The sequence below is a fragment of the Pseudopipra pipra genome, chromosome 3 (genome assembly GCF_036250125.1).
Source record: "Pseudopipra pipra isolate bDixPip1 chromosome 3, bDixPip1.hap1, whole genome shotgun sequence".
Taxonomy (NCBI): domain Eukaryota; kingdom Metazoa; phylum Chordata; class Aves; order Passeriformes; family Pipridae; genus Pseudopipra; species Pseudopipra pipra.
Window position 1 is genome coordinate 22635892 of NC_087551.1, and position 25334 is coordinate 22661225.

The window sequence follows — 25334 nt, forward strand, 5'->3', positions numbered from 1 at the left end:
GGTATAAAATTCAGCTTTTAGGACACTGGCCAAAGTAGCAGAATCAACCCACGGCAGATGAAGTACTTGTTCAGAGACATGAGAGATGCAAATGAACACCACGTCTTTATCACATTCAAGATATTAGTATGGTGCATACCAAAGGTCTTTGAGAAATTCCCTATTTTCACCCTATACAGCTATATAACACTGCTCACTTCTTGAACTTTCCAAGAGCAAAACTCCACTTTAACACAAGATGCATGTTCGTTTTATTAATTACAATATAAATAATACTTTCTGCAATATCATATGTTTCAGTTTCTGAATCTATATCCGAAGAAAGTTCTGAAGTTTGGGGAATACTTTTAGTGCATTCTGCGTAGTCACTTTTATAACTTCTTCAACTGGAATTCCTTTAATTTTGGCAACATATTCTGCAGCAATGTAAATATTTTTGGGTTCATTTCTCACCTGAAAACAAAGAAACAAACCAACCAAGTTACAGATCCCTACAGACCACAGGTGTTCCAGAGTCAGTACTTCCTGACACAACTTCAGTCACATTGTGGCATGAGTTCCAGAAAAATTACACGAATCTGTTCTTCTTACATTCCCTTGGTAACCTCTTTCACCTCTTGTATCCATGCTTACACTACTTCACTCTCCTGTACCAGTAACTGACCTCCATGAGGTGTGGGTTTGGATATACATACACAGAAGTCCTTCCCCCCTCATCATTTACCTGTTTTTCAGGCCCCAGAGCAGGAGAGTCAGTTTCCAAGCACATATTTTCCAGAGGTAGCTGCTTCACAAGCTTCTGCTTCTTGAAGAAAATAAGACAGCTATTAATTGCTTTATGTACTTAAACCTGTGGGAAAAATTATGAAAGGAGGACATCTCCTGCATTTAACAGCAACATCAAAAGACTTCAGTGCCACTGCCTGCACTTTAGCAACAATTTCTGAATGGAAGCAAGAATACCAGGAGCTGCTCAAGAAGTCCCTTCAAATTAGGATTCTCCTGTTTCCTAAATATCTGAAGTACTGTTATCTTAACACTGAATCCATTGTTACTTATTAAATCGTGCAGTTATATAATAATGCAGTTATATTGCAGTAAACACACTGCATTTAGAGCTACCAATGCAATTTTGCTATTCTCTGTCTATATATGTGTGTACCTTTGCTTTCCTTCCTCCAAGTTCCCAACCTCACCCCCATCTATATCCATCCCTCATACCTCCTCCACTTGAATGAAGCCTTTTCCTTTCCTACATTTCCTGAGCTTATGACAGAAAGTGATGATTGTGCAGGATGGAAACAGACTGCCACCCCAAAACATGAGGTTAGCAAAGTTTGTAGCAGCCCAGAATAGAAATTAAAAGAGCAGTCTCACCATATAAAGCACTGAATCTGAACAATGCCATCTTTAAGCAATTTAGCTGCTTCTTTACTTGTGATAATCAGAATTCTTCATAAGTCTGCAACTTAGCCAATTGTGAATGGATTTCATTTAGAACAGAAAGTGCCACAGCTCTGAGACAGAAACTAGTTGTTTTCCATGTGTCATGTCCCTACTCTAAAACAGTACAGTGACAGAAGCTGCCAAAGAAGAGTTCACCAGAAACCACATTAAATGAGAAGAAAAAACCCCCTTGTTTCTCAGGAACAGCTGAGTTCTTTTAGCCAAAATTTCCCCTCAGAAGCCTAGCTAAGGCAAAAGTCCCAGACAGAAATTCAGCCAAAGTAAAAATGTGCAATGCTATAGCAACTGAAACTTCTCCTAAGAAGTGTCAGGTTACAGTAACTGTATGCAGGCACCGCTGGTCTCATCAGCCATCATGATAAGCTGTCAGCTACTACCTCCAATTCCCAGGCACTGAGAAGGAGCAGACCCCAGCTGCAATCAGGACAAAATCTTACCTGTTCACTCCTTATAATGGAAGGAGGAATGGAGAAGAAGTATCCAGCTTTCACCCCTTCCATCGCTACAGATGGCTTCCCATCAAAGGCATGGAGCAACACCTTTGTAGCACCTTGGAGAAACGAAGCAAAACAAATGATCAGCAGGGTTACAGAGCAGGGCTGCTATGTCAGCTTCCAATGGGACCTTGGTCCCACAAAGAATGAATCTGCACTATTGCACACAAACTGAAGTGAGGACATGGCACAGCTGAAGAAATTCTGTTGACAAAAGCCATGACAGAGAAAATGCATTAAAAGCATACCTTGTTCCTTCAAGAGATTAATGGTTGGTCTTCCAGCTGAGCGGGAGTGAACATTTCTGCACAGCAAGGAGAGGCCTGGCATTAGGAAATTCAGCCAAATACTTTTTTTTTTTTTGCAAACATGAACAAACTAACAGCACCTTGGCATGGAAGTAATTAATCTGTATTACACCTTTTATCAGGAAAAAAACGGAGATATATGTATGAATCATTGTAGCTAGTGAAGATATAGGGACAACATAGCAAGGACAGGAAACAGAAGGTGACAGTACTGAAGTGTAAACACAGGGAAAATTCTATAATTAAATCTTAAACTGGAGATTGACTGGACACTAATGCCAGTTTAATCCATCTAAGAAAAGTTCTGTGGGCACTTAGTAACTATAAATCTTGGGAAATATTTCCACATGTTACTGAGATCTGGCAAATTCTCCTACTATTATAAATAAAACCTACAAAGGCAAATCCAGTCTTCTTGCCAACTCGATCTGCTTGATCAAAACCTGTCTTTGTCCTTCCTTCTGTTCATCAGTGCTGGCAAATCTGGGAGTGAAATCTAGTCCAACCTACAGTACAAGAGGAGAAGGGAAAAAAATTTTACAGACCTAACACTTAACAAAACCATTATTTCATATATAAAAGCAAAAAATGCTTCAAAATTGCAAAGCATTTCAAAGTATGTATACTAGAGACTGAAATTAAAACAAGCTCAACTGTAGCTTAACTCAGAAAAAAATCCATTCTCAACCATAAGCTCTTCCAACTGCAAAAGCATTTGTGGGCAGATAGTTACTAACAAGGGTATTTAACACTTTAATCTGCAACTGGTTTTCTGGGGTTTTATATTCTATTGAATATTATTTCAGAATAAGTCTCAAATCTGGATCTCCAGTATAAGTAAAATTTCTGACTTGAATCCACAGCTTTAGTCCAAACTCTAGCAAAAATAACCCATTACTTCTATACTTTTTTGATCTAACATGTTCAGGCAAAATTTAAAGTCTGTCAAAGCAGCCCCATTCAATTACACCAACCAAAGTCTTTTACATATAGTACAACATGGCAAATTCAGCTACAAAGCTCTGCCAATAACTGCTTTTTCTGCAGCCACTGCAGAACCAGATATAAGTCCCTCCAGTACCAACACACAAACAAATGCAGTCTACCCTGAAGCTTTCAAGCTTCAATTCCTTTATAAACAAATGTTAGACAGGGGACAATATGTGAATACAAATAGATGAGGGATCAAAAAAAAGATCTGTACAAGTCAGTGAGGTGTACTGAAATCACAGCTTAGCCTAACTTTTTCAGGAAAGAAGGCAGGAAGGCTCTGCCTTCAGGTCTAAGACGATACAACATAATTATGCAATCTTCCTACTACTCCACCAGCATAAATTCCATCTGTTTTCTAATAATAACAAGGAAGGAAAGGAGGGAATCAGGCAAATCTATGGAGGAAAGCACATTAAGAGAATTACAAATCAGACTTAGTGCTTGTTCAGACTGAAAGCAATACTTATACTAGCATACACAAAACCAAGCATTCTATAAGTTTTTGTAATTCTGGTGACAGCTGCTGCTGAAGAGGTTTAAACAAGTTGTGGAATTCTACTCACTTCTCCGATCCCCACCAATTTGTCTTTGTAGAGTTCTATAAGTGGCAGTGCAGCATCCAGATCCTGGGGGAACAAGTTAAAGATGCCTTTACAAGGGGGAAGGGTTATGAACTCAGCATGATGATTAAACTGTTCTTCATTGTTCTTAAATTCTGTACTTTAGAACTTGCTATTATTGCAAGTTGTGCAGTCAGATTTTAGAAACCTTCAGGATTTGACTTCTTTACTTAATAACCCTCTCGTCATATATGTATATAACATTTATTTGAAATACTCCTAATTTCTACCTATTTTTCGCAGTAGCAGAAGAGGTAATTAAAATGAGGCCCATAAACAATCCGATAAGATTAAATGGCTGCAAACAGCCAAACAGCTCCCTGAGTTTTTCAGGCTAAGGTAACAAACAGTAGCCTTCCAGTTCCCATGTTAACAAAGGGACATCTGCAAATGCTGTTTGCTGTAAGCAAAGCACTCACTCGGGATTTTTTCAACCGTTTCACTGCAGTAATAGGGCCAGATGACTCCAGTGAACAATTCTGCTTTAGGACTAATATGGACAAACCTGGGGTTTAGTCCACTGGGTCTCCTGCATCACAGGGAGCAGAAAAATCACTGGGCAGAACTGAAGGTAAATCAGGCAGACTGGAGCATCCTGTCGTCTGTCCTGAAAAGTCCCAGCCGTATTTTATAGCCTGTGTTTTACCTTCAAAGTAACACTGCGCTGCTCCTCTGGAGAAACTTCTTGAACGGGATGAACGCCCAGGTATGGCAAAACAAATCCTGGGAACCTAGACACGGAACAGGGATCGACAGTGTGAGAGACCCCAGAGAACCCAAGTTTAAGCCCAAGAACCCCCAGAGAACCCAAGTTTAAAGCCAAAAAAGGCTGGCCTGATGGAGGAGGAGGAGAGCAGCGCGTCCCCTGTCACCTCCCGCCGAGGCGCGGACACCGCGCCCGGGACACGGGTGGGCGCCGGGACCCCCCAGCAGGCCTCGCACCTCTCCGACAGCTCCACGACGCTCCGGAACTCGCCCGCCTGCTCCGACACCACCACCAGCGCCGACACGGCCGCCTACGGCACACAGAGACCCCCGGCCTACTGAGACACCCCGGGCGGCGGGGCCACGGGGGAGCGGGCAGGGGGTCCCCGCCGGCCGCCTCACCTGCTCCGCCGCCCGCACCACGGTCGCCACGTCCTGCAGGAGACACGCAGCGTCTCAGCGCCCGGCCCGCACACCCACCAACCCACCCACCGCCACCCCCAGCCCCGCCCGGCCGCCGCGCCTCACCGTGTGGAAGCAGGGCGCGGCGAGGTGGCAGTGACAGTCCACCGGCCCCGCCATGCCGCGCCCCGGGGGGAGCGCCGGGGCGGCCGCGGGTTCCGCTTCCGGGCCGGCATTTTCCCCGCGTCCCCGGCGGGAAATGGCGGCGCCGCCTGGGCCCGGGCCGGGGCCGGGTATGGATGTAGAGGGGACGGTGGCGGCGCGGCGGGACCGGCGGGTGCGGTGCTGCTCGCAGCGCAGGCTGCGCGACGTGATGGAGCTGTGCGCGCCCTTGGTGCGGGCCGTGCTGGAGGGACAGCCCGGCGGGGCCGCCGCCGAGGGAGACGCGCTCTGGGTGAGCGGGGAGCGGGCTCGGCCGGTGCCGGCACAGAGCGGCCCTGGGGCCGGCCCTCGGCCGGCGGGGCGGGGGAGGTGTTCGGGTGTTCACCCCGAGGTGGCCCTTCCCGAGGGAGGGATGGAGGGATTGAGGGATGGATTCCAGCCTCTCCCGTGTCTTGCAGAACTTCGAGACGGCGCTGCGGGAGAACGTGACCATTAACGGGCAGCCCTGGGAGGAGGCCACGGATGACCCCAGCCCGCCGAGCGGTACGCGCTGGTTTCCATTGATTTCCTGCTGGGCGGGTTTGTTTTGGTTCGGTTTGGTTTTGCCCAGAGGAAAAGGGTGGGGTTGAAGGGGGAGGTTCTGCCTTAATGTACGGAAGTAAAAATTCGCTACTGGGTTAATTGGGCGTTGGAAAAGGCTGCCCAGGGAGGTTGTGTAGTCTCCAGCACAGAAGGCTTCCAAAAATCAACTGGACCAGTCAACCTGGTTTGAACTGGGTGTTGACCCTACTGTGAGCAGGAGGTTTGAGTCACCTCCTGAGGGCCCTTCCAGCCCTGAGTGTTTGGGACATTGTCCAAGATACCTTCCTATCAAGCGACCCTAAGAGATTGTCTGTTGCTGCTATTTAATATACAAATTAAGTAAGTGTTGAAAATTATTGATGTATAATAATATATAAACATATGTAATGTATACAGTGTGATTGTAATGATTGTCTTTTAAATAATATTAGTGGAGATTCTTGGTAGTCTGGTGTCCAAATAAAGTTTCAAATAAAGTGTTAGTATGAGATGTCCTTTACCTGCAACTTGATGCTTTTTACAGTTGCATAAAGCTAAATACAGATATAGTGAACTAACTATGGAGAAAGAGCTCCTTGAACTGGTTTTTAGTGAGGAAGCTTTGAGCAAACCTGGGCTCTGAGCAACCTGATCTAGTTGATGTCCCTGCTCATTGCAAGGGGCTTGGACTAGATTACCATTAAAAGTCCCCTCCAGCCCACTCTCTGACTCTATGAAGCTTTTGCAGTTGTTCTAGAATGACAGAACTCCAACTCCTTTGACTACAAGGTCAAAAATGCACTGTTCTCATGATGCAAAATACTAAACCGAGGTACTGTCATCTGCCTGCAGCTGGCATAAAACAGATGTAAGGACGATGTTGTGCTTTTTAATTTGGCAAAAATTTACTTGTGTGCCTATCTCCGATGTGGTTTGAATCACCAAGAGATCTGACATTTTGTGCCTTCCATGTTTACGTTAGCCAGTGGCTCAAGTCTTTTCTATTTATACTTAAATGATTTCATGGTGATCCTTGAACAAACAACCAAAACAAACCCATAAACTCTTAAAACCTTGATTTTGCCTTTTGGAGGTTTGCAACGACCTGATTCTGCACAGAGTGACCCTGAGAGTTCATTCTGCTTTCTTCTATAACTTATTTTTTGTAGTTTGTAACAATGATGTGTGATGTCAGGAAAGTGCAGGCGTTTACTTGTCTAAATTTTGAGACTAGTTTTAAAATAGTATCTTAAGCTTTTAAAATTGTTAAGTTTAATTTGCAATCTTGGAGAAGTTAAGTCCCTTTAGTAGAGTAGCAGTAATAAAAACACTAGATCACAGCTGAAAATATGTTATAGGTGTTTAGTCTGACCCTGACATTGGAAAATAGAGCTATGAAAGGTAGCTCCTACTATGTTTTCTCTTGGTCCTCAGGTGTTTAAAGCAGGCATGTATATATTTTGCAAATTTGTTGTGACTAGAAATTGTAGATGTTGTCAGGATGTAGAGTATTTCCAGGAAGTGTGTTTCATTAAGGTGGCATTGTATTTTGTCATGTTAAACTGTATGTTTGTGCTCTGTGTGGTATAAAATCAGTCAGGCTTCAAATTACTGCTTGTACAGTTGGAGTTTGTTTAATACTTGTAGATCATACAGATAAACCATTTTTCTTTCTGCATCTTGCACTGCTTTTCTTCAGTTGAAAAACGTGATCTCAAAAGACAGCTATTTCTTTTTAAGACTTTCTTCATAGATTCAGAGTTCATAGAGAAATACATTTTTTATTTTTGCCCAGATGATTCTCCCCCTTCATGCCCACAGCTCATTTACTTCAAAATAACTGGCCAGCATCAAGTTATGCTCTAATTTCTGTATTGCCTTAACAAGGAGGTTCAAGACATATATGCATCTCTTTGTTGATAATAATGCATGATTTTTTTATGTCAGATATAATTTTTTTTCCTACAAATTAGTCTCAAAAAAAAAATTGTAGGAGAATTCCTGCAACAACTTTGTGTGTTTGTCATTTTTAGGTTCCAACATGAAAAATCTCGAAGATCAGTTTGATGAACTAATAGTAGAGACAGCAACAAAGCGTAAACAGTGGCCCAAAAAGATACTGGTGCATGCTATCCAGACCATGAAAGCTGAGCAAGAGATGTTGGTGAGTAACCTAAAATTTTCAGAAAAATTTTGCGTATAGTAGCTCCTGACCGTGTGTAACTTGAAGAAATAAATCATCTGATATTGACCTTTAAGCTCCTTCCCATGGTTGCTTTCGGTTATTTGTCATATAATTAAATGGGTTTGTTGCATTAATTGGTTCTTCAGTAAAATGAGGATTACTACAAAGCTATGAGTGAATTGGGTCTGTGGCACAGTTCAGCGAGTTACTTAAGCAGATTGAAACAATCTGGTGCCTCATGATTTACAAGCCAGTATGCAGCTATTGCCACATGTTTCTGAAGTCCTTGCCCAAAGGCTGGTTGAAGTGCCAAATGTTATACTACATACAGATAAATAGTATCATGCACAGTATACGGTGGTTAAAAAGAATGTCTGTGACTTCCTAAGTGCTTTTTTGCTACATTGTAACACTTTGACACTCAGTGTAAAGTTATTACTGACATTAAACAACCCAGTCCTGTCTTTGGTTGCTACATTTCTTCCCTGCAGTTACCTTAGGCCTACCATTTGCTTACCTCCTGATTAATTAGGATTCCTTTGGCAAAAAAAAAAAAAAAAAGAGACGAGAGGCAAACACTGGCGCAAGTTGCCCAGTGAAACTTGGAGAGATTCAGGCTCTGAGCAACCTGCACCAGTTGGCCCTACTTTCTGTAGGGTGTTTAGAGGCCCTTTCCAACTTCAGTTATTCTGTACTAAAGAAGATGGGGATGCGTTTCCAAAGTTAAGAGCCTGCATTGCATTTCTGAGGACTAAAACCAACAAACATTAACTCTCTAGTTAGCCAGGCAGAGATGATTTACAGTAAGGAAAAGGGCAGAGGTACATATTTGTCTTAAACCTGAGATACCATAAAAGGCAGTATATGTTCGAAAATCTCTGTTTTGTCATTATATCAAGTGTGTTAAACAAACCAAGTCAGTTCAAATAAAACATCCTATTATGGAACATCAAGATTTAGCAAGGCAATTTAACTTTTCTGCAAAAGGAAAGCTGTGTGCTACCTGAGTTCCACAGTGGATTAGTTATTTAGAATGCCTCTCATGCTACCTTTTTACTCTTGCTGATCTCTTCAAAGTTTACACCACTCTACAGCTAGATTATTTCAATTAAAAGTGGCTGCAAATATAGAAAGTTTAGTTATCTCTCTGTAAGTATGTATAGAAATAGAGAAAGTTTAGTCTGTCTCTGTAAATGAAGTGTCTTTTTTTTCCTCTCAGAGCTACTTCTGTGAAGGTACTAGTGATTTCTCTGCTTTTGGTTGAGGATGTTTTGTGTTCTTTCTTGACCCTAGCTAACCCTGTGTTGCGTGTATTTTGAGGCATAAAGAGCAACTATGAAGATGTGGTTTATCTGGAGGGAACTACTAATTTATGGTGGTGATCTCCATGTAATTGCCAAAGCAAGAAATCACCCTGTGGGTTTTCAGTCAATATGTTCTCTAGTGTTTGAGGCTAATGCAAGCAATGTTTGTTCTTCTGCTGAAAAGATGTGTGAACTGTGAAAAAAATTTCTCTGGGAAAACTACAAGGAGGAATTGTTTTTGCTTGAAGAAGGTTGAGGGACAGCTCCTGAACTGGAGAATACTAACTTGCTGATGATATAACTTGTGTTCCCACATTTTTGGTATTTTTTCCTTCTTCTCTGTTAGTTAGTTCTGATTCCACCTTTAATATAGCTAAATATTGGTTGTGTTCATTTATTATTAGTTTACTTCACGTCTCAATTAACTGCTGTCAAGTCACAAGACTCACGGTTTGTGAAGCACAGTGTTCTTACTTTTGCATAAGTAATTACAGGGCTAGAATGAAGTCATTTAAGTCATTTTCTTAGCTTTTTGTCTTAATGTACCCTTTGTTGGACTTTGTGCCTCTGTGAAAGCACGCTGGTTTTGTGAATGGCCCCTTAGAAGCCAGAGCAGCTCTTGTTCCTCAGTCATGCAGCAGGTGGCAATGCTTCTTCTGAAATGCTTGGATTTTGGTTCTGCTTTAATAATTAGAATTCTGCAAACTAAAGCAGAGTCTGGAGATATGTTTACAGAGAATGTAGCTGTGTTGATCAGAGTACTGTTTTCAGTAACTGAACCTCTAATATATTCTTGATGTAAATAATTCTGCTACTGTCTCCATTGTTCTGACTGCTGTGTGTGTATTAGGTATCTGTTAAAGCAAGAGGGTATTTAAGAATTTTTCCCTTTTTTTTTGAATATGCAGAAGCTCTACAAGCCCGTGGTAACACCAGAAGAGATAAGATCTCAGCCTTCTCAAGGTAAAGGTTTCGTGGGGACAGCAGCTGTACTGAGGAAACACTGCCTACTTACTGGCTAGCTGTAAATGTTTAAGAAGTTTTCTTTCTTTGAACTTGTTTAAAATTATTGGCTGTTAATATAATTAACTAAAATAGCTACAAGTTTCTCATAAAGGAGTGTATTGCTACCTCAGTTTTCTTGTGTCCATTTCTCTTGTTCTAAGTGCGGTCTGCAGTGGGACACTGTACTTGAAGGCAAAAACTGGCCACTCTGTGTGTGTGTGTATTGGATAGGAATTGTCACAGAGCAACCCCCAGTAGTTTTCCTTACTTCTTTCCTTCACCACTGGTGGAGGCCAGATGGGGAACTAGTTGGATCACTGACATTATACTTTGGCCATTCTTGTGTTCCTTGTACATGAATACTAGAAATGCTTCAATCTGTCTTCCTAATCAGACAGTTTCTTCAGGGAATTGAAAGCTGTTGTGTAGTACTCAGGGACGGCAGTGTTGACATCGCTTGCAAAGTAGGAGTAACTTGCAGAGTAGGACACAGATTTTATCCTGCCCGTGTCACATGTAAGGGTTGATGAAGGCACAAAACTGCAAACAGCATCATAAGTTTGCTGCATGCTTGTGAAAGATGCCTTGTACAAAGTCTATGGAACAAGGTGGTGGATTTGGCAGTGGGTGATTGGGATGTGCTTTCTTGAGTCTGGCCTTAAGAAATGGAAAGTTTTGTGTTGCCTGTTCCTAAATATGAAAAAATGACAGAATTTGCCAGTGCAGTTCTAAGTTGAAAAGCTTGGTTAAAGAACCCTCACTACGGATTACTGCCAGGATGTAAAGCTGGTGTAACAAGCAGTGGTGCTAAAAGTTTGAGAAGCTGAGCTTAATCTTCCAGTTCTCACCCTGCTAATCTAACTTCATTCTAAGCATCATTTCCTCTTTGTAAATGGAGACATTGCTTCCAGAAATGCCTGCCTGTGCAGAGCAGCTTGTAGGAGTGTCAGTTCATATCTGGGTTCCAAGATCTATGCTTTTCTGATGTGAATTAACTACTTCTTGAAAGTTAGTAGCAGTTTGCACTATGGTATTGTCTTTTTAGGTTTGGTAACAGCAAAGCTGTAGCAAAGATAGCATAGAGTTTGTGCTGAATTTTAGTATTAGGTACTCTTTGGGAAGCTTGTGTATCCCAGTTTAGCAAGTACAGTGGCCAGAAACCAAAAATGTTTAGATTACTCAGTACCTTTCGTTTCCTTTTTTCATTTCCCTATGTTTTGGAAAGCCTTGAACACTGAGGAATATAATGCCATCTATGTCAAGCTGAACTCCTGCAGGCAGATTTCATTTAACAGTGTGTCAGCCTTTCCATATAATAATCCAAATAATTACTTCTATTTTTACTTAACTCCTTTCTTGCCATTTCATAGCATCACCAGTCTTCTCATCCCAGCACTCTAATGTAAGAGTGCTTCTTTATGGATATAGCTTACTTTTGGGGAATGTCCATGCCTCTGGGGTGTGTTTTATGAGGCTGCTGTTGGACTGTTTATTCTTCTAAACTGTGATGATACATTTTAGTATTCATGTTCATATATGGATTATACGTTCCTAAACCGTGTCTGATCTGCACATTGGACAGGTTGACAGTTTAACAAACACTGTCTCTCGCTGCTCACCACCTTTCAGCAGGGAACCACTGTAACCCTGTGCTAGAATACGCTGACTGACTTAAATTATCTCCGGCAGCAGTAGAGAGATTGACTTCAGAGTGGAATGCTGTGTTTAACCCTGACAGGGTTTAGGGGTGTGTGCACCTGCTAACACTGTGTCCTACTGCAGACACTAAAACCCTACAGAAAAGTAATCGGAGTGGAGATGAGGCTGCTTAGTTCCCAGAAGCACACTGGTCTGCTTATTTTAAGTTTTGTGGATGCAAAACAGTTTTATGATAGCTGAGGGTTTAACTCTTGAATAAAGAATTATTGTGTTGATGATCTTATCATATTGCTACTGCAATCAAATATATGCCATATTCCTCCCAGTGTTCTGCGCCTGTTGCCTGCTTCAGTGTTACTGAAAGCTTCTTTCCCCTTCCCTTTCCCCTTCCTCTTTCCTTCCTAATTAGCACAGCAGAATTCATGCAGTTTGTGTTGTTTATGCTTGGTTCTTTTTGGTGGTAATCCTTGGTAAATTAAGCCAGAAGAAAAAAAGTAGCCTTTATTGTAAAAGCCAACTTGCTGGAGACATAAGATTATTTATTTCCCCTCCTTAAGAGGACTTCCTTCGTCTCATTTTCTCCACAGTTGCGTTTATTTGCCTTCTTTTGTGCGGTTTTTATCAAATGTAATGTGAGCTTGAAAGTTTTGAAAACAAATCTTTTTGTATAATTATTTACTTCTTAACAACTGTTCTCTTCCTTTATGTCAAATAATGGTTTTGTGTCTCATGGTTTGCATAAGCTGTAGGTTTTCTAGGGAAGAACTCTGTGGCTTGTCATAGTTGGGACTGCTAGACAGTATTGCGTTTTGAGTGATAAAGAATAATACTAGTGAGATAAAGCATATCAGTTGTCATCCTCAGTGCTATAATGAAAGCCATGTGCTGCAGGTTTTATACAGGGACCCTACTGCTTCTCTGTCCAGTTTCTGATAGCAAGTAGTGGGGGGAGAGAGCTACGTTTCAGAAGGTGATTTGGGCTTTATGTTTTTCTGTAGATGCTCACATCGCAGATCTGAAGCAGGTGGCAGAAATGGTATCCAAACAGATCAGCGCAGCAATGAAGGTGAGATCTCTGTGTGCTCCAAGAGGACAAGTTTTTATTTTCTTGATCTGATAGTGTGTCACAGAACAGGCTTTCTAACTCACCCTCATGATAGTTTTTTACAAAAAAGCCTGTGTGTGTACTTCTGAAGTAGGTACAACTTCTGAAGTAGGTACAACTGCTGAAGTTGTCTATAAAGCATTCCCTGTCACGTGGTAGTAAGGAAGATTACCCTGTGGCTATAGGAAATACTTTTTACAGAGATTTTGGAACCTGCAGCATCTGGAAAATAACACATCTTTTGAAGACCTGTACAGCATCATGTAGAGTGTGACGTGTTACTTCAGTACCTGCTTAGGCATCAGCTGTGGTGTTCCTGTGATACTTACTCTGCTTAGAGATGTCATGAGGGAACACTTAACCTTGGCATACTCTTTGCACTGCCTCTGGGCACAGACTCTTGTCTGGGGTGGTAAGTCTGCATTCCCAACCTTCACCCACCATCCTAAGGATCATCTCTGCAGACACGGAAATTTTTGTCCCTGTCAGAATCTAATAAACATACTTCATTCATTGTAACTGTTACTTGTCCTATGTAACTTGAGATACTTGGGTTTGTTTTTGCAGTCTCTTCCAGCACTCACAGAAAGAGCAGAAGGTCTTTCCCAGGTGTTTACTTGGCAACCAACCTTGGAACTCTGCAAGCTGCGGCAAGAAATCTTTGCTGGTGGCAAGGCAAAGGAAGAAAATAATGTCCAAAATTTTGTACCACCAGGAGAAGTCACACCAACAAACACTAATACCAGTAAAAATCCTTATGTTTTGCTAAAAAGAAGAAAGGCTGCAGATTCACCAGAAAGGAAGCGCTACCCTCTTCGACGGAGGAAGATTGCTCTCCGTGCGTGAATTTCTCCTTTTGTGTTTTCAGTTTGGAATCTCAGTTGTGCTCTTGTTCCGTTTGCTCCATCGTTTCTCTTAAAACTCGTCTCCTCTCAGTGCTGTGTACGGGAGCTTCCTTAATTAGCCTTCAATCCCTTGTATTTTGTATCCTTCAATATTTGTATTTTTACTGTCATGCTGATGGTGTATGAAAGCCTGTGCATACCAGTAGCATCCAATATCCAGCAAATGTATCGCCATTTAGCTCTCATTTTTTGCTCTTATGTTGCAGCACTTAGCTCGAGTCCTTGCGCTTCTCAGAGCTCGTGCGCATGCTTTATGTATGTGGGCAGTCTTTAGGAAACCACTGAATGCTCATTTACATTCAGCGTGCCTCTAAAGAGGTTGGAGGATGTCTAGTTCTCCTAATGCACCTTCATTAATTACTGAGTCGTGTGGCTTTCATTTTAATAAATGAATTCACACTGGACCATATTGCAAATGCCAGATTTCATAGGATGTTAGAGTTTTTAGAAAATCCATGCACAAATGTGACATTGGTCCCTGCTATTCTGCCTTTCCTGAATATAGGTTATTTAGGCTTATTTATAGTCATATTTGTTTAAACTTGGATTTTTAGTAAGTGTATGTATTTACTTGCAGTGTACTCTTCTAAATAGAAATTTAACCATCAACATTTTAAGGTGTGATGTTTCATTTCATGTAATCCATTTATGCACTCTGGGGGTTTCCTGGGCACTGTATCTACACATTACAGGATCTTGACTTGGGTTGTGTATGCATTTCTGATGTTTGACTAAACTCTAAAGATCAGTACAGGGTACCAGTAAATGCTATTCAGTTGAGCTTGCTCACTTTTGTTTTCTTTACCCATTAGTACCTAGAGGATTGCACAGTATTACTAGATTGAGCATTGTGCCTTAACTATTTATAAACTTTTCTGGTTTATAGTTTCACGTGCTGATATGTAACATTCCTTACACAGTAAATGGAGGGGGTTTTTAGATGCTTTATTAATGAAATGTACTGTGGTAAGAAGATAGGTCCAACCCGATGTTTGAGACTGAAAATTCTCAATAGAACGTGACAGATTTTAGCATCGTTATTAGCCTTTATGTATGTAATCATATGTAAATATTTTTCCCGTCATTCTTGTAAATACAAATGTGTGTTTTTATATGAAGTAAATAAAATCAATTGAGGAAGATCAGAGTTTCAGATAACGTTGTCAGTTCTAATCCTGGAATAGATGGTGACTGAGCAGTGAGCGTACTTCAGAAGACAGTTAAATTTTGGCTTGAGTAACTGAAGTAGTTCCATTTATTGCCTTTGAACTCATGGCTGTTATTAATCTCAGGGCTACAAAGCATCTAATGTAAGAGAGGACAGGATGTGAGAGGGACTGGAGGTGCAGAGCTGTGAAACGTGTGACTGAGATGGCTTTTCACGCAGCAACTTGCTATTTTAGCTGCTTTGAGTGCCTGTGCTCTGTGCGGCATTGAAAATCCCCACCATGGCTTTCTTCACCAAGATCCACCGATACTCTTTGAGTGTTCCCAGACAAAGTGAGCCCTGCAGGATTTTGCATGGCTACCATTATAGTACTTGAACATTTTCTCTGTTAATAGGAAGATTCTCTGCTCTTCTCTGCGAATAATAGGTAAGTACAGAAAATAGGTGCATCTCTTTGAAGGAGTCCCATCAAAAATGGCCAAGGTAGGACAAAATCCTTACAAAATACAGAGAGAGCACTGTGGATGAAGACTTAATAAGAGAATTACTGGATTCATGCTACTGTGTGTGTTCATGTTAAGAGATTGTGGGATAGTTGGTCTGTGCAGGATTTGAAGTAAGTGGGAATGGATGCCCTGAGCTAGGGCAGTCGGGCTTTGTTCCATGGCCTTTGTTTCAACTATACTGAGTGGAAAAAGAAAACAAATGCATCTGGAACCCCTGGCCAAATGAATAGTGTAAAGAAAGATAAACCAGTCAAGATTCTAAGTGCAACATAAAAACTATGAATTTAGAAATCTCTTGATGACTACTTTTGGCCAAGCAGCACTAGAAGGTATCAGAGAACTTCCCTTTAAATACAGGTTCTGTGATGAGCTAAACTCAACACTTGAATGTTCACTTGAATGTTCGGGTGGTTTTCAAATGGTTATTAAAATTTTCTACAGCCAGTGATACATGCAGCTAGCTGTGCCTGGGGTCTGTTCTTCCCACTAGCAGAAATACACAAAAGACTTCATTTTTTCCCCATTCCAGTAGCCTTATGTCCTTCAGTTAACTTTTCATAGGAATTGGCAGTGTTGTGCAAGACAAGTGTCTAATCAGGCTTCTACTGAAATGTCACAACATCCAAACTTCTTATTTTTAACTTGGGGCGAATCAGTATTGCATCAAGAAATGTCTGGTAGTTTTTCTTTATATAGCCTTTGAATTTTGTAAGACAGCTCAATGGCGATGGATGCTTGGCAACATTTGCAAACTGAGTTTGCATTTCTCTGACTTTTGTGGTGAGGTGGCACATCTCACTGTTCGTTAGTATGTGCTGTCTGTGAGGTGCTTATTGCTGGTGAGGCTGGGCCATCCCCACCCGAGAAAAACTTGGAAATTGGAGCAGTATCCAAGCACACTTTTGCTGTGTATGGTTTCTGAACAAAGGGGATTACAAATGGTGCAGGGAAGCTCCTCTCCTATAAATCTTCACGTGGACACTGACAGCACTCTGAGATCCAGTTCTGATCTGTGCCTTTCTCCAGAAGAGCCATGCTGTGCTACGCTGCAGTCAGTGACTCTAGTCTGTGTGTGTGTAGGCTGCTTCAGTGCAGACAAAATTCACTGATTAACTGCCATTATAAAATGTAAACTCAGCTGACTAGGCTGCTTTCTGGGTTTGTTTTCTCTCCTGCACAGAAACACTCTGCCTTTACTGCTGCACTACCTGGAATTACTGTGTAGGCATTTCTACAGATGTACCAGAGATAGCTTTAATACTAAGTAGAAACTTGTTCCCACAAGCAAATTTTGACTTGTCATTTCCTTTGCCATTTGTTCTGAACAAGAACAGACTATTCAGGCTCAAGGGTACTGTCCCCTGGCTTGTCCCATACTTGTGGTGTCCTGGAAACCTTATTCTGCAGCTGCTGGCTGCATGCTTGGCAGCATTGCTCCTAGAACAGCCCGAGAGCTTCATGTTCTAAAGTCCCTCTGTGGAACAGGCTTTGTTGTCCCACAGATCACACTGAAGGGCTGTTGAGGTGTTTTATCTTCATGGTTCATGGGTTTTATTGCAAAAGACTATACCTGTTCTCTGAGCTTACAAAAATACCAGCTCCTAGTCCTGTTAATTTCAACTGTGCCTTAGCTACAAAGGCAGCAAGAGTTTAGTTGCTCCTTTTTATGCAACTGTCCCGATTAAGTCTCTGCTTGTGCCCACGCTTCTTTAAGTGCATGACGTGTAGTTAATGCAAAATTGGACTGTTCCACTGTTTTGAAGGAGCAGTTGAGAGCAATTCACCCTCTAATAACTCACTGCCTGGTGGCTAGGACTGCCTTCCAGGAGATGCTGGTTTGGATCCCCTCAGCTGGAGAATGGCACTGAACCCACACCTTCTGCCACCTCCATGAGCACCCCCTTGGTGAACATCCTGCTCTCGGCATGTTAGATGACAGAGGAAAGGAGAAAAGAAGCAAAAATGATTTTAAAGAGACCAAGGAACATCCTGTATGATGTGTGGGAGACCCAGTGCAGCCCGGGGACGTAGCTGAGGTCAGGGTATTTTGGCAAGGGTGCCCATCCCAGTTGTGGTCCCCATGGCTATAAGGGTGGAAGAGACTCACAGCTTCTCAGAGCTCCTCTGGGATTGGAGGAGCTCTGAGAAAGTGCAAAAGCAAAGTTGTGGGTAGCCTGGAAGATGGAGACACAAGCTGCTTTGAGGTGGAACAGCTGGGGAGAAGTGCTTCCCACCAGGGAAGTCATGCTCAGGTCTTTCAGTCATCTGATGATCCCAGAGCCTACCAGGAAACCTGTGGCAGAGTGCAGACTTTGGTTTGACTCTTGGACTCCCAGGCAGCACAGTTCTCTCACCTTCAGCATGAACTGTTAGCCAGATCTTCCTGAAAGGATAGTCTATATTTACTCACTTTTCAAACATTTTAACCTCATCTTCATCTAAGCTAGATGACTCAGGCTTCTGAGGAAACCAGAAAAATAGGGAAGTATCTGATTTATTAAGATACCTGGGGCTTTATGACTGACTGCCCTGCAGTTTGGGGGCGTGTACCCTCCTTGCATGGCCATGTGTTTGCCCCTGTGAGTAGAGCACAGTCAGGAGGGCACATTAGTTACAAATACTTCTGCGGTAGAGCATGGATGTTGTTGAAGTACCTGTCAGTGCAAACATCCCTTTCAGAGCAGAAGGCCAAGTTAACAGTGCAATTAAAATGCAAGGAAGGTGTTCAGAAGGGTAAAAGAAACATTGTTAAGTCTGTTAAAATACTCTCGACAGAATAGTGAAACAGAGAGATTTTTGTCTGCAGCAACTGTGTTTTCAGCAATCCCTGTCTGGCTTCGCCTTTACAAGAAGTCTGTGGCATTTCCTTATTATTTAAAGGAACAGGGCGAGTAGCGAAAGTGAAAATCTCTTTATCCCAGCGCGGATGCCGTGTCCTCACGCCCACGACCCCGGGCTGAGCCGGCTGTCCCGTATCTGGAGCTCCCGCCGCGAGCCGATGTCTCAGGAGCGCGGCGGGCAGGAGCGGTCGGAGGTGAGCCGGGAGCGGGACACATAGGGGGGCACAGCCGGCTCCCAGGGGGGCAGCCTGACCTCCCGGCACCGCCGCCGGCAGGAAATTCGGGGAGAAGGGAAACTGCGGGGAGCTTATTTCTTGCAGGCGAAAGAGTGAGTCGGGCCGCCCGGAGGGGCGTCGAGCCCAGACGGCCCCAGAGGCCGGGGCTCTCCGGGGGATTTACAGGCAGCTCCTGCCCGGCAGCGCCGTGCCCCAGGGGTGCGGGCTTTCCCCCGGTTCCCGGGGGCTGAGCAGCCCCGGCGGTCCCGGGGACTGGACGCTCTCGCCGTCGCCGGGGGCTCAGGCCTGGGGGCGAGCAGTGCGGACCGGGGGATCCGGGCGGTCCCGGGGTTCCCAGTTCCGCGGGCGCGGCGCGGCTCCCGGCGGGCGCCATGTGAGGGCCATGCGGGCGGCGGGGCGGCAGCTCCGCCCCCGGGCCGGGGGGTGCCGGCTGCCAGGTGCCGGGGCGGTGCGTCCCCTGCCCTGTCCCGCCCCAACCCGCCCTGTCCTTCTACTCCCTGCCCTCTCCTCTCCTGTATCCCAGCCCCCGCGGGCCGGGGGAGCCCTGCGGGCGGCTCCGCAGCGGCGGGATGTCGTGCGCCGTCCCGGCGGCTGCGGCGGGGGCCAGCGCGCTGCCCCGGGGCGCGGCGGCCGAGGGCAGCCAGCAGGTAGGGCCGGGCCGAGGGTCTCTGCGCTGCAGGCGGACGGGCACATGGGGATGAGTCACGCCGGGCAGCGCCGCCTCGGGGGTGCCCGCTGCTCCTGGCCATCGGCACTTCTTTTCCCGGGAGGCGGCCGCGGTGCTGGCTCTTCCAGGTGGGAGAGCGGGCGAACCGCCGGCGGTGCACGGAAAGCTGCCAGCCGCCGGGGCAAGGCGCGGTCAGAGGGTTTTCCACGGGCGCAGGCATCCGGGAAGGGAGCTGGGCTGCCCCGCCGACTGCGGGCGCGGGAACAGCGGGAGCCCGGCTTCCCTCCGCGCTGCTCGCACCTCCGCCCCGTCGGCAGCGCTGGGGCGAAGCAGGTGTCAAGTGCTGCCTGCTGGGCAGGTTCCTGCCGCGGGTGCCGGCGGTGCCCACGTTCCCCATCGGCGGTAGCGCGTGTGCCCGCGGGGCTCTGCGGCTTCCCCCCGGGCAGCCCTGCGGGCTTCCATCCCTCCGCCTCGGGTCCCACCTGTGCAGTGGGTCAGGGGGATGCTCTGCCCTTTGCAGTGACTATGGGATCAGTGGGATGCCGGCGGTCGGTACTGTGAAATTTAGAGTATACGCTCGTTCCCAGAAACAGTTGCACGCCTGAATTAGGGCATCTCCGTATGCACTTTAAAAACTAACAAAATGTTTCTGGCTGATGTGTTCCAGAGTCATGAAGAAGATGACAGGAAGGTAAGGAGAAGAGAAAAAAATCGAGTTGCTGCACAGAGGAGCCGGAAGAAGCAAACTCAGAAAGCAGATAAACTTCACGAGGTGAATGGGTACTTGGTGTTTTGCAAGCACAGCTCGGGTACTGAGCACAGGACTTTACAGTAAATGGGAATTCTTAAGCAGGTGTGAGCCAGTCTTCATGCTAACCCAGCTCAGAGAGCTGTGGGTGTGAGGCAGAGACAGGGGGGCTGTGGGATGCCTAGCTGGGAACTCCCAGATATTGATGCTCCTGTTGACAGTGCAGCTCTGCCATCAGGGACACTACCGGGGAGAGAGACGTGGTCCTGCCCTCACCTCAATCTCCCTCGTTTGCTGTTCCTGTGACCACCCAATGAATGGGATCACAGGCTTCCTCTGTGCTGAAACATACCCATTTTCCTCTAGATTAGTGTTAAGTTTGCCCTATTTGATGTGGTAGTAGATGAATCCTTGTTGTCTTACAAGGGAGAAGGCGATGGAGGAGGAGCCGACCATGCAGTGGCAGTGCTGATCTGAATCAGTTCTATAACTATGGTGCTACCACGGCCACTAATCAACATGGTCCCCAGAATACACAGTTGAAAAGGATTCATAGGAACTTTATCACCTGCAACTGTGAGAGCTTGGCTCGATTAGCTGTTGTACTTGTATGCCCTGATAAATAACATTTTATGTTTCAAAAAAAAAAAAAAAGTAACTGATTCTTCCAGAAACTCTTAATATCACAATGCAGTGTAGCTTTCTTGTGTCCCCAGTACAAACACTGGAGGACAGGAATCCCCTTTCTCTGGTTTTGGATGTTGCCTCACACAAAAATGCTTCTGTTGTAGCCAGGTCAGTGTCAGCTTTAGGGGTGTCAGTTTTTAGGGTAAGTGTCAGTTTTGCTGCTGCAACTGTGGCTCAGTCAGTAGTTCAGCTCTGAAGGTTCATCACAGGCTTTTTGTCTTTCTCAGTGTGGAAGGATCTACCAACAGTCATGAGAGACCAAGAGGGACAACGTGGGGAGTTTTGGGTTTGGTTTTTCCCAGATCTCCTCTGAGTCAGCGCCTGAAAAAGCCAGGTGCAGAGTACTTCTGTAAAGGGGTAACCCTTGGCTTTTTTGGAATAATTTCTGGGCCCTGTGCCATACTGCAGCCTCTCAAATATTCCTCCTGGACCTGAGCATCTTCCTTCTGCTGGGAATCTTCATTATCAGGCACACAGGTTTTCTGGCTGCAGGCAGATCTGGTTGAATAGGCATTCATTCTTAGGAAGAACAATTTGATAGTCTCACCCCTGAAAATGGGACAAAGAAATGGGAGAGTAACACATTCCAAAACTCAACCCCATGGGGTTTGGGGCAACAAGAGATGAGCACAACCAGAATCAGTGTTGGACACTTGGCTGGAGTTTGGCTATGGTAGTGTGTTAGGAGGACTGTGCCTGTTTTACTCTGTGTGTGAGAGGAGGGGTGTGAGGCAGGGCAAGGAATCCAAAGTTCTGCTGCAAAGGGTAGCAGAGGCAGTGCCAGGCTGCCCAGAGGACCATTGCATGAGAGGCTCTCCCTCCTGCCTGAGAAACAAGCCTTTTAAGGCATGTGTAGGCTTTGAAGTTTGCTCTGAAGCTTTCCCAGGGAGGTGAGATTGAGTGGGTGAGTGTTGAGCCTTGGGCCAGCGGCGAGACACTTGCAAGTTTTCAGTGGGCTGGCTCTGAACCTCTGGTTCTCTTCTCTTTGGGATGAGAAGGCTTGGCAGCAGGAACACTTGAGACATGCAGTTATCAAAAAATGTGACATGGGAGCCTTGCATCCATCACAGATGCAGGCTGCAGAGCAACTCAAACCTCCCCTGCAGTTAGCAGCAGCTTATTTATTGCCAGAGAAGCCTTAGCTCAAAAGCAGGTCAGGGATAACCAAGGCCTTGTGGTGACAAAGTGAGTCTGGCAACAAGCTGGCATAACACTCCCCTCCTCCTGCTCCTGAGTTCTCAGGCATCTAGGCAGGGAGCTACAAGCTCTGGCCAGCCTGGAGGAGAGCACTGGACACCTCGTGCTAGGTGTGCATCTCAGCTGGCTCTAGGGTAAATGGCTTTTCCCTTCACTGGCCCAAGGCAGGGGCTGCTGTTTTCTCATCAGCAATGCCAGGCACCGGGTTTTCCCAGCATCTATCTGCAGTCAGTGCTTTCATTTTCTCTGATCTGACAGTGCAGAGTCCAGCTCAACCCTTCCCAGCAGAGGCAGCCCGGGGCTGGAAGGGGCCACCATGGGGACACAGCCACCCATGCATGTCTGCAGCCCTGGGCTACTGGGGGACTCCTGAGGGCCAGCAGCACTTCCTGGTTTTCAGGGTCACAAGAGAAATTGCAGTGTGGTCAGGGCACAGGTCATAAAGCACTTGCCCTGTTACAGCACCCAGGCTGTGTCTGTCTTTCCTCAGCATTTTGCATGTTGTAGTAGGAAACCACACAGTTATGTGAATGTACTCAAGGTGGAAACACTGAAATAAATGTTTTGACTAAATTATTTTTCTTTCCCCTCCTTCCAGGAATATGAGTCTCTTGAGCAAGAAAATACCTCCTTAAAAAGAGAAATTGGAAAGCTAACAGATGAAATGAAACACTTGAGTGAAGTGTTGAAGGATCATGAAAAGATCTGTCCACTATTGCACTGCACCATGAACTTTGTGACCATACCACGGCCTGATGCACTTGCCAGCTGCCTGCCAAGATGAGTGCTCTCCTCAATCACCTTTAAATGTGATGTGTCGAAGTGCCATTTACAGGACTGTTCAAGAACTGCCTACTCATGGTGCAAGTCTTCCATCTAAGAGGTCTGGACTTGACCACGCAGCTCTTCTCCACGTTGAAGTGTTATAGTCCTCTGAATCTCAGGATAACACCAGTAGGAAAAAAGATAATTGGAAGAGCAACTTCTTATTTGGTAGAATCTCAAGCCATGGTTTTGCATTCAGAAATGTCAAAGTGCCATGCAGCCCACTATCGAGCGATGGAATGTATACAGGGAAAAGTGCCGACCTGGGACTGGGATGCCTTTCTCCTGCACATCTGCTGCCAGTGACCCTTTGTAACTTGTCATCCATGTATATCATATTCTGGCTGCTGTTTTTTATCTCGCTAAACACGTTTGGTTAATAAAAGCCATGTCCCATCTTTATTATGTTCTCCAACTTCTTCAATAATCAAAGTCTTTACAACATCTCTACTGTTTCTTTGCTGGTCAAATCCAAAGTCTAATGCTAATCTTCTCATCAGTTGTTCTATCATTTGCTTGTCACCTTTTCATTTGTTCCTCTTTTGAAGTGTGTGTGACAAAAGAGTTTTCTTATCTATTTCTTTGTTAACCCAAATCAGCTCTGCTGACATTAGTTCTTGGAGTGTTTTATATCCCAAAATATGGCTTGACCAGTTTCTAATGATGATTGTCTGCTCTGTGTGGAGGAAAAGCAAACAGAGTTAGCTGGTTTTCACATTGTTTTAAAAATCAGATTTTAAAATTTACTCTTTTTAGGCACCCACTGGAAATGAACAAATATCTTTATCCTTCCTTCATCTTGCTTATTGCTACTAAAAACTATGACCATGGATAGAACAAATTGAGTTCAGTAAGCATTTTGTTCTGTGTCCACACTGAAGGTGGTTGATAACTGCTTGCAAGAAAAACTTTGTTTTCTTTAAATTTTTCTTTTTAGTTACAAAAAAGAAGTATGACAATGTTAATGGGAAATGTACAGAAAAATGTGTTTGCTTTCTCTGAAGGTTCTTATTAGTGTCAAGCTCTAGAAATGTGAGTGCTGTAGCCTGGAATCCAGCGAAGAGGGTTTTTCTCACAGTATTTTCCAGTCAAAGAGCGTCTTTGGATAATAAAAAGCTCCACCCCTTTGCCAACTCTCTCACTTCAGCATTTGGATTTTTTTTAAGTTCAACTCCTGGGATTAATTTCTCCCCTTGCCAGGATCACAGTGTTTATCAACAAAACATGATCTGAAATGTCTGATTTTTTTTGGTTTTGTTTAAACTTCTTTAGTAGAATGTTGCATTGCTAATCACTGCCAAGGTAGAACTGGGGAAATGATATGGTCAACTCTGCCTCTTGTGACATTGTTTTAGGCTAGAAACTGAAGATAATAGGCATGAGCTGTTGACTTCTTTAAATATTTCATTAGGTTGTTCCCAAAAGAATTTGTGTCACCCTTAAGAAAGGAAGCTGTCTTGAGCATCTTCATCAACACATCCACATTCATTCAGGCCCTGGCTGCCACTGCGTAATTTGGGCAGAATAGAGATGTAATGAAGAAGGAGTAGCATGATGGAAATTAACAACATTCACTCTGGAAAAATTCATTATAGCTTAGGATGGAGGCAGAGGGAGAATGTCTCACATCTCATAACCAGGTATGTGCGACTGAGCCGAGACTGGAAAGTATCTAGTTGAGGTCAGGACTTGTACAAAAGCGTGGTCTCTTATGTGGAGCCCTGTGGACCCTTGAAAATGGAAGGAAAGATCAACAACCTAATGCAAGACAGTCCATCCCACCAGAAACCTCTAAAGATTTTTGTCCTATAGATGCTTGCTTCTAGAAGTAGAGATCTAGTTCCCTGTGTAAAATCCTCCTCACACATTTATTATTCTATACATCTGTCTAGAAACTGACTCCAGTTTATCATTTGGCATATCCAAGTTCTACTGTACACTCCTCATCAGCAAGCACTATTCTTGTTCTGCGATAAAAGTTCTAGTCCATGATTTCTGCCTTGGAGTGTACAGAGGAAGACAGCTGAATTCACAGAAATGTTTTGTGACGGCAACAGCAACCCAACTCCAAGGTTACGTTGCTCTTCTTTGGAAGAACTGGGAGCCTCACGTGGGCCCTCACTCTCCCCAGTTTCTTCCCACAACCACAGGGTGTAGCTCTAGCCTGTGGATCATTTCCATTACTAACAGCAGGCTTTGAACCCTCTGGAGCCCGGACTGCTTCTTCCTCCTTAATTTCTTGCGTCACTTTTTTTCCCCAGCAATATTTCCAAAGGGCCTTTTGCATCATTCTTCTGTTTAATAGATTAACCGAGGCATCTTGCCAATCAGGATACCGTGTGACTAATGTTCAAAGGCAGCTGGGATCCTCAAGTAAAAGAAGTGAGCAAAAGGGGTGTCCCAAGGCAAATAATTCAAACATTTTGATGTATTTGTAGAATTAACGTAAAGGCTGAATCATAGGTCAAAAAGGACAACAAACTGTTAAAGCACAGGCTTATGTACCCCTAAGCAATCGGTATGTATACATACTGATCACACTCTTTGCAGGAGCTGCTCATAAGAATATTGATTTACAGGAAGTC

At 44.4% G+C, this 25334-nt stretch overlaps 3 protein-coding genes across 4 annotated transcripts; 2 read left to right on the top strand and 1 right to left on the bottom strand.

Annotated features, from left to right (window-relative positions):
• Window positions 1-227: 227 nt before the first annotated feature.
• On the bottom strand, window positions 228-5221 carry TATDN3 (TatD DNase domain containing 3). The gene is made up of 10 exons (XM_064648268.1): window positions 5116-5221; window positions 4990-5022; window positions 4825-4898; window positions 4529-4613; window positions 3826-3888; window positions 2666-2775; window positions 2210-2265; window positions 1905-2017; window positions 725-805; window positions 228-453 (listed from the first exon to the last, which is right to left on the bottom strand). Exons 1-10 carry the CDS (start codon window positions 5167-5169, stop codon window positions 310-312), a joined length of 813 nt encoding a protein of 270 aa, XP_064504338.1. The 5' UTR covers window positions 5170-5221; the 3' UTR covers window positions 228-309.
• NSL1 (NSL1 component of MIS12 kinetochore complex) lies at window positions 5153-15017 on the top strand. Its single transcript, XM_064648267.1, has 6 exons — window positions 5153-5443; window positions 5610-5694; window positions 7746-7876; window positions 10110-10164; window positions 12864-12931; window positions 13538-15017. Exons 1-6 carry the CDS (start codon window positions 5168-5170, stop codon window positions 13814-13816), a joined length of 894 nt encoding a protein of 297 aa, XP_064504337.1. The 5' UTR covers window positions 5153-5167; the 3' UTR covers window positions 13817-15017.
• Window positions 15018-18454: 3437 nt separating this feature from the next.
• Window positions 18455-23151, top strand: BATF3 (basic leucine zipper ATF-like transcription factor 3). Of its 2 annotated transcripts, none has more exons than XM_064648269.1 (3): window positions 18455-18583; window positions 19960-20064; window positions 22523-23151. In XM_064648269.1, exons 1-3 carry the CDS (start codon window positions 18476-18478, stop codon window positions 22706-22708), a joined length of 399 nt encoding a protein of 132 aa, XP_064504339.1. In that variant the 5' UTR covers window positions 18455-18475; the 3' UTR covers window positions 22709-23151. The 2 variants fall into 2 exon arrangements, with proteins under 2 accessions (XP_064504339.1, XP_064504340.1); XM_064648270.1 differs by lacking the exon at window positions 18455-18583 and adding an exon at window positions 19164-19272.
• Window positions 23152-25334: the final 2183 nt, after the last annotated feature.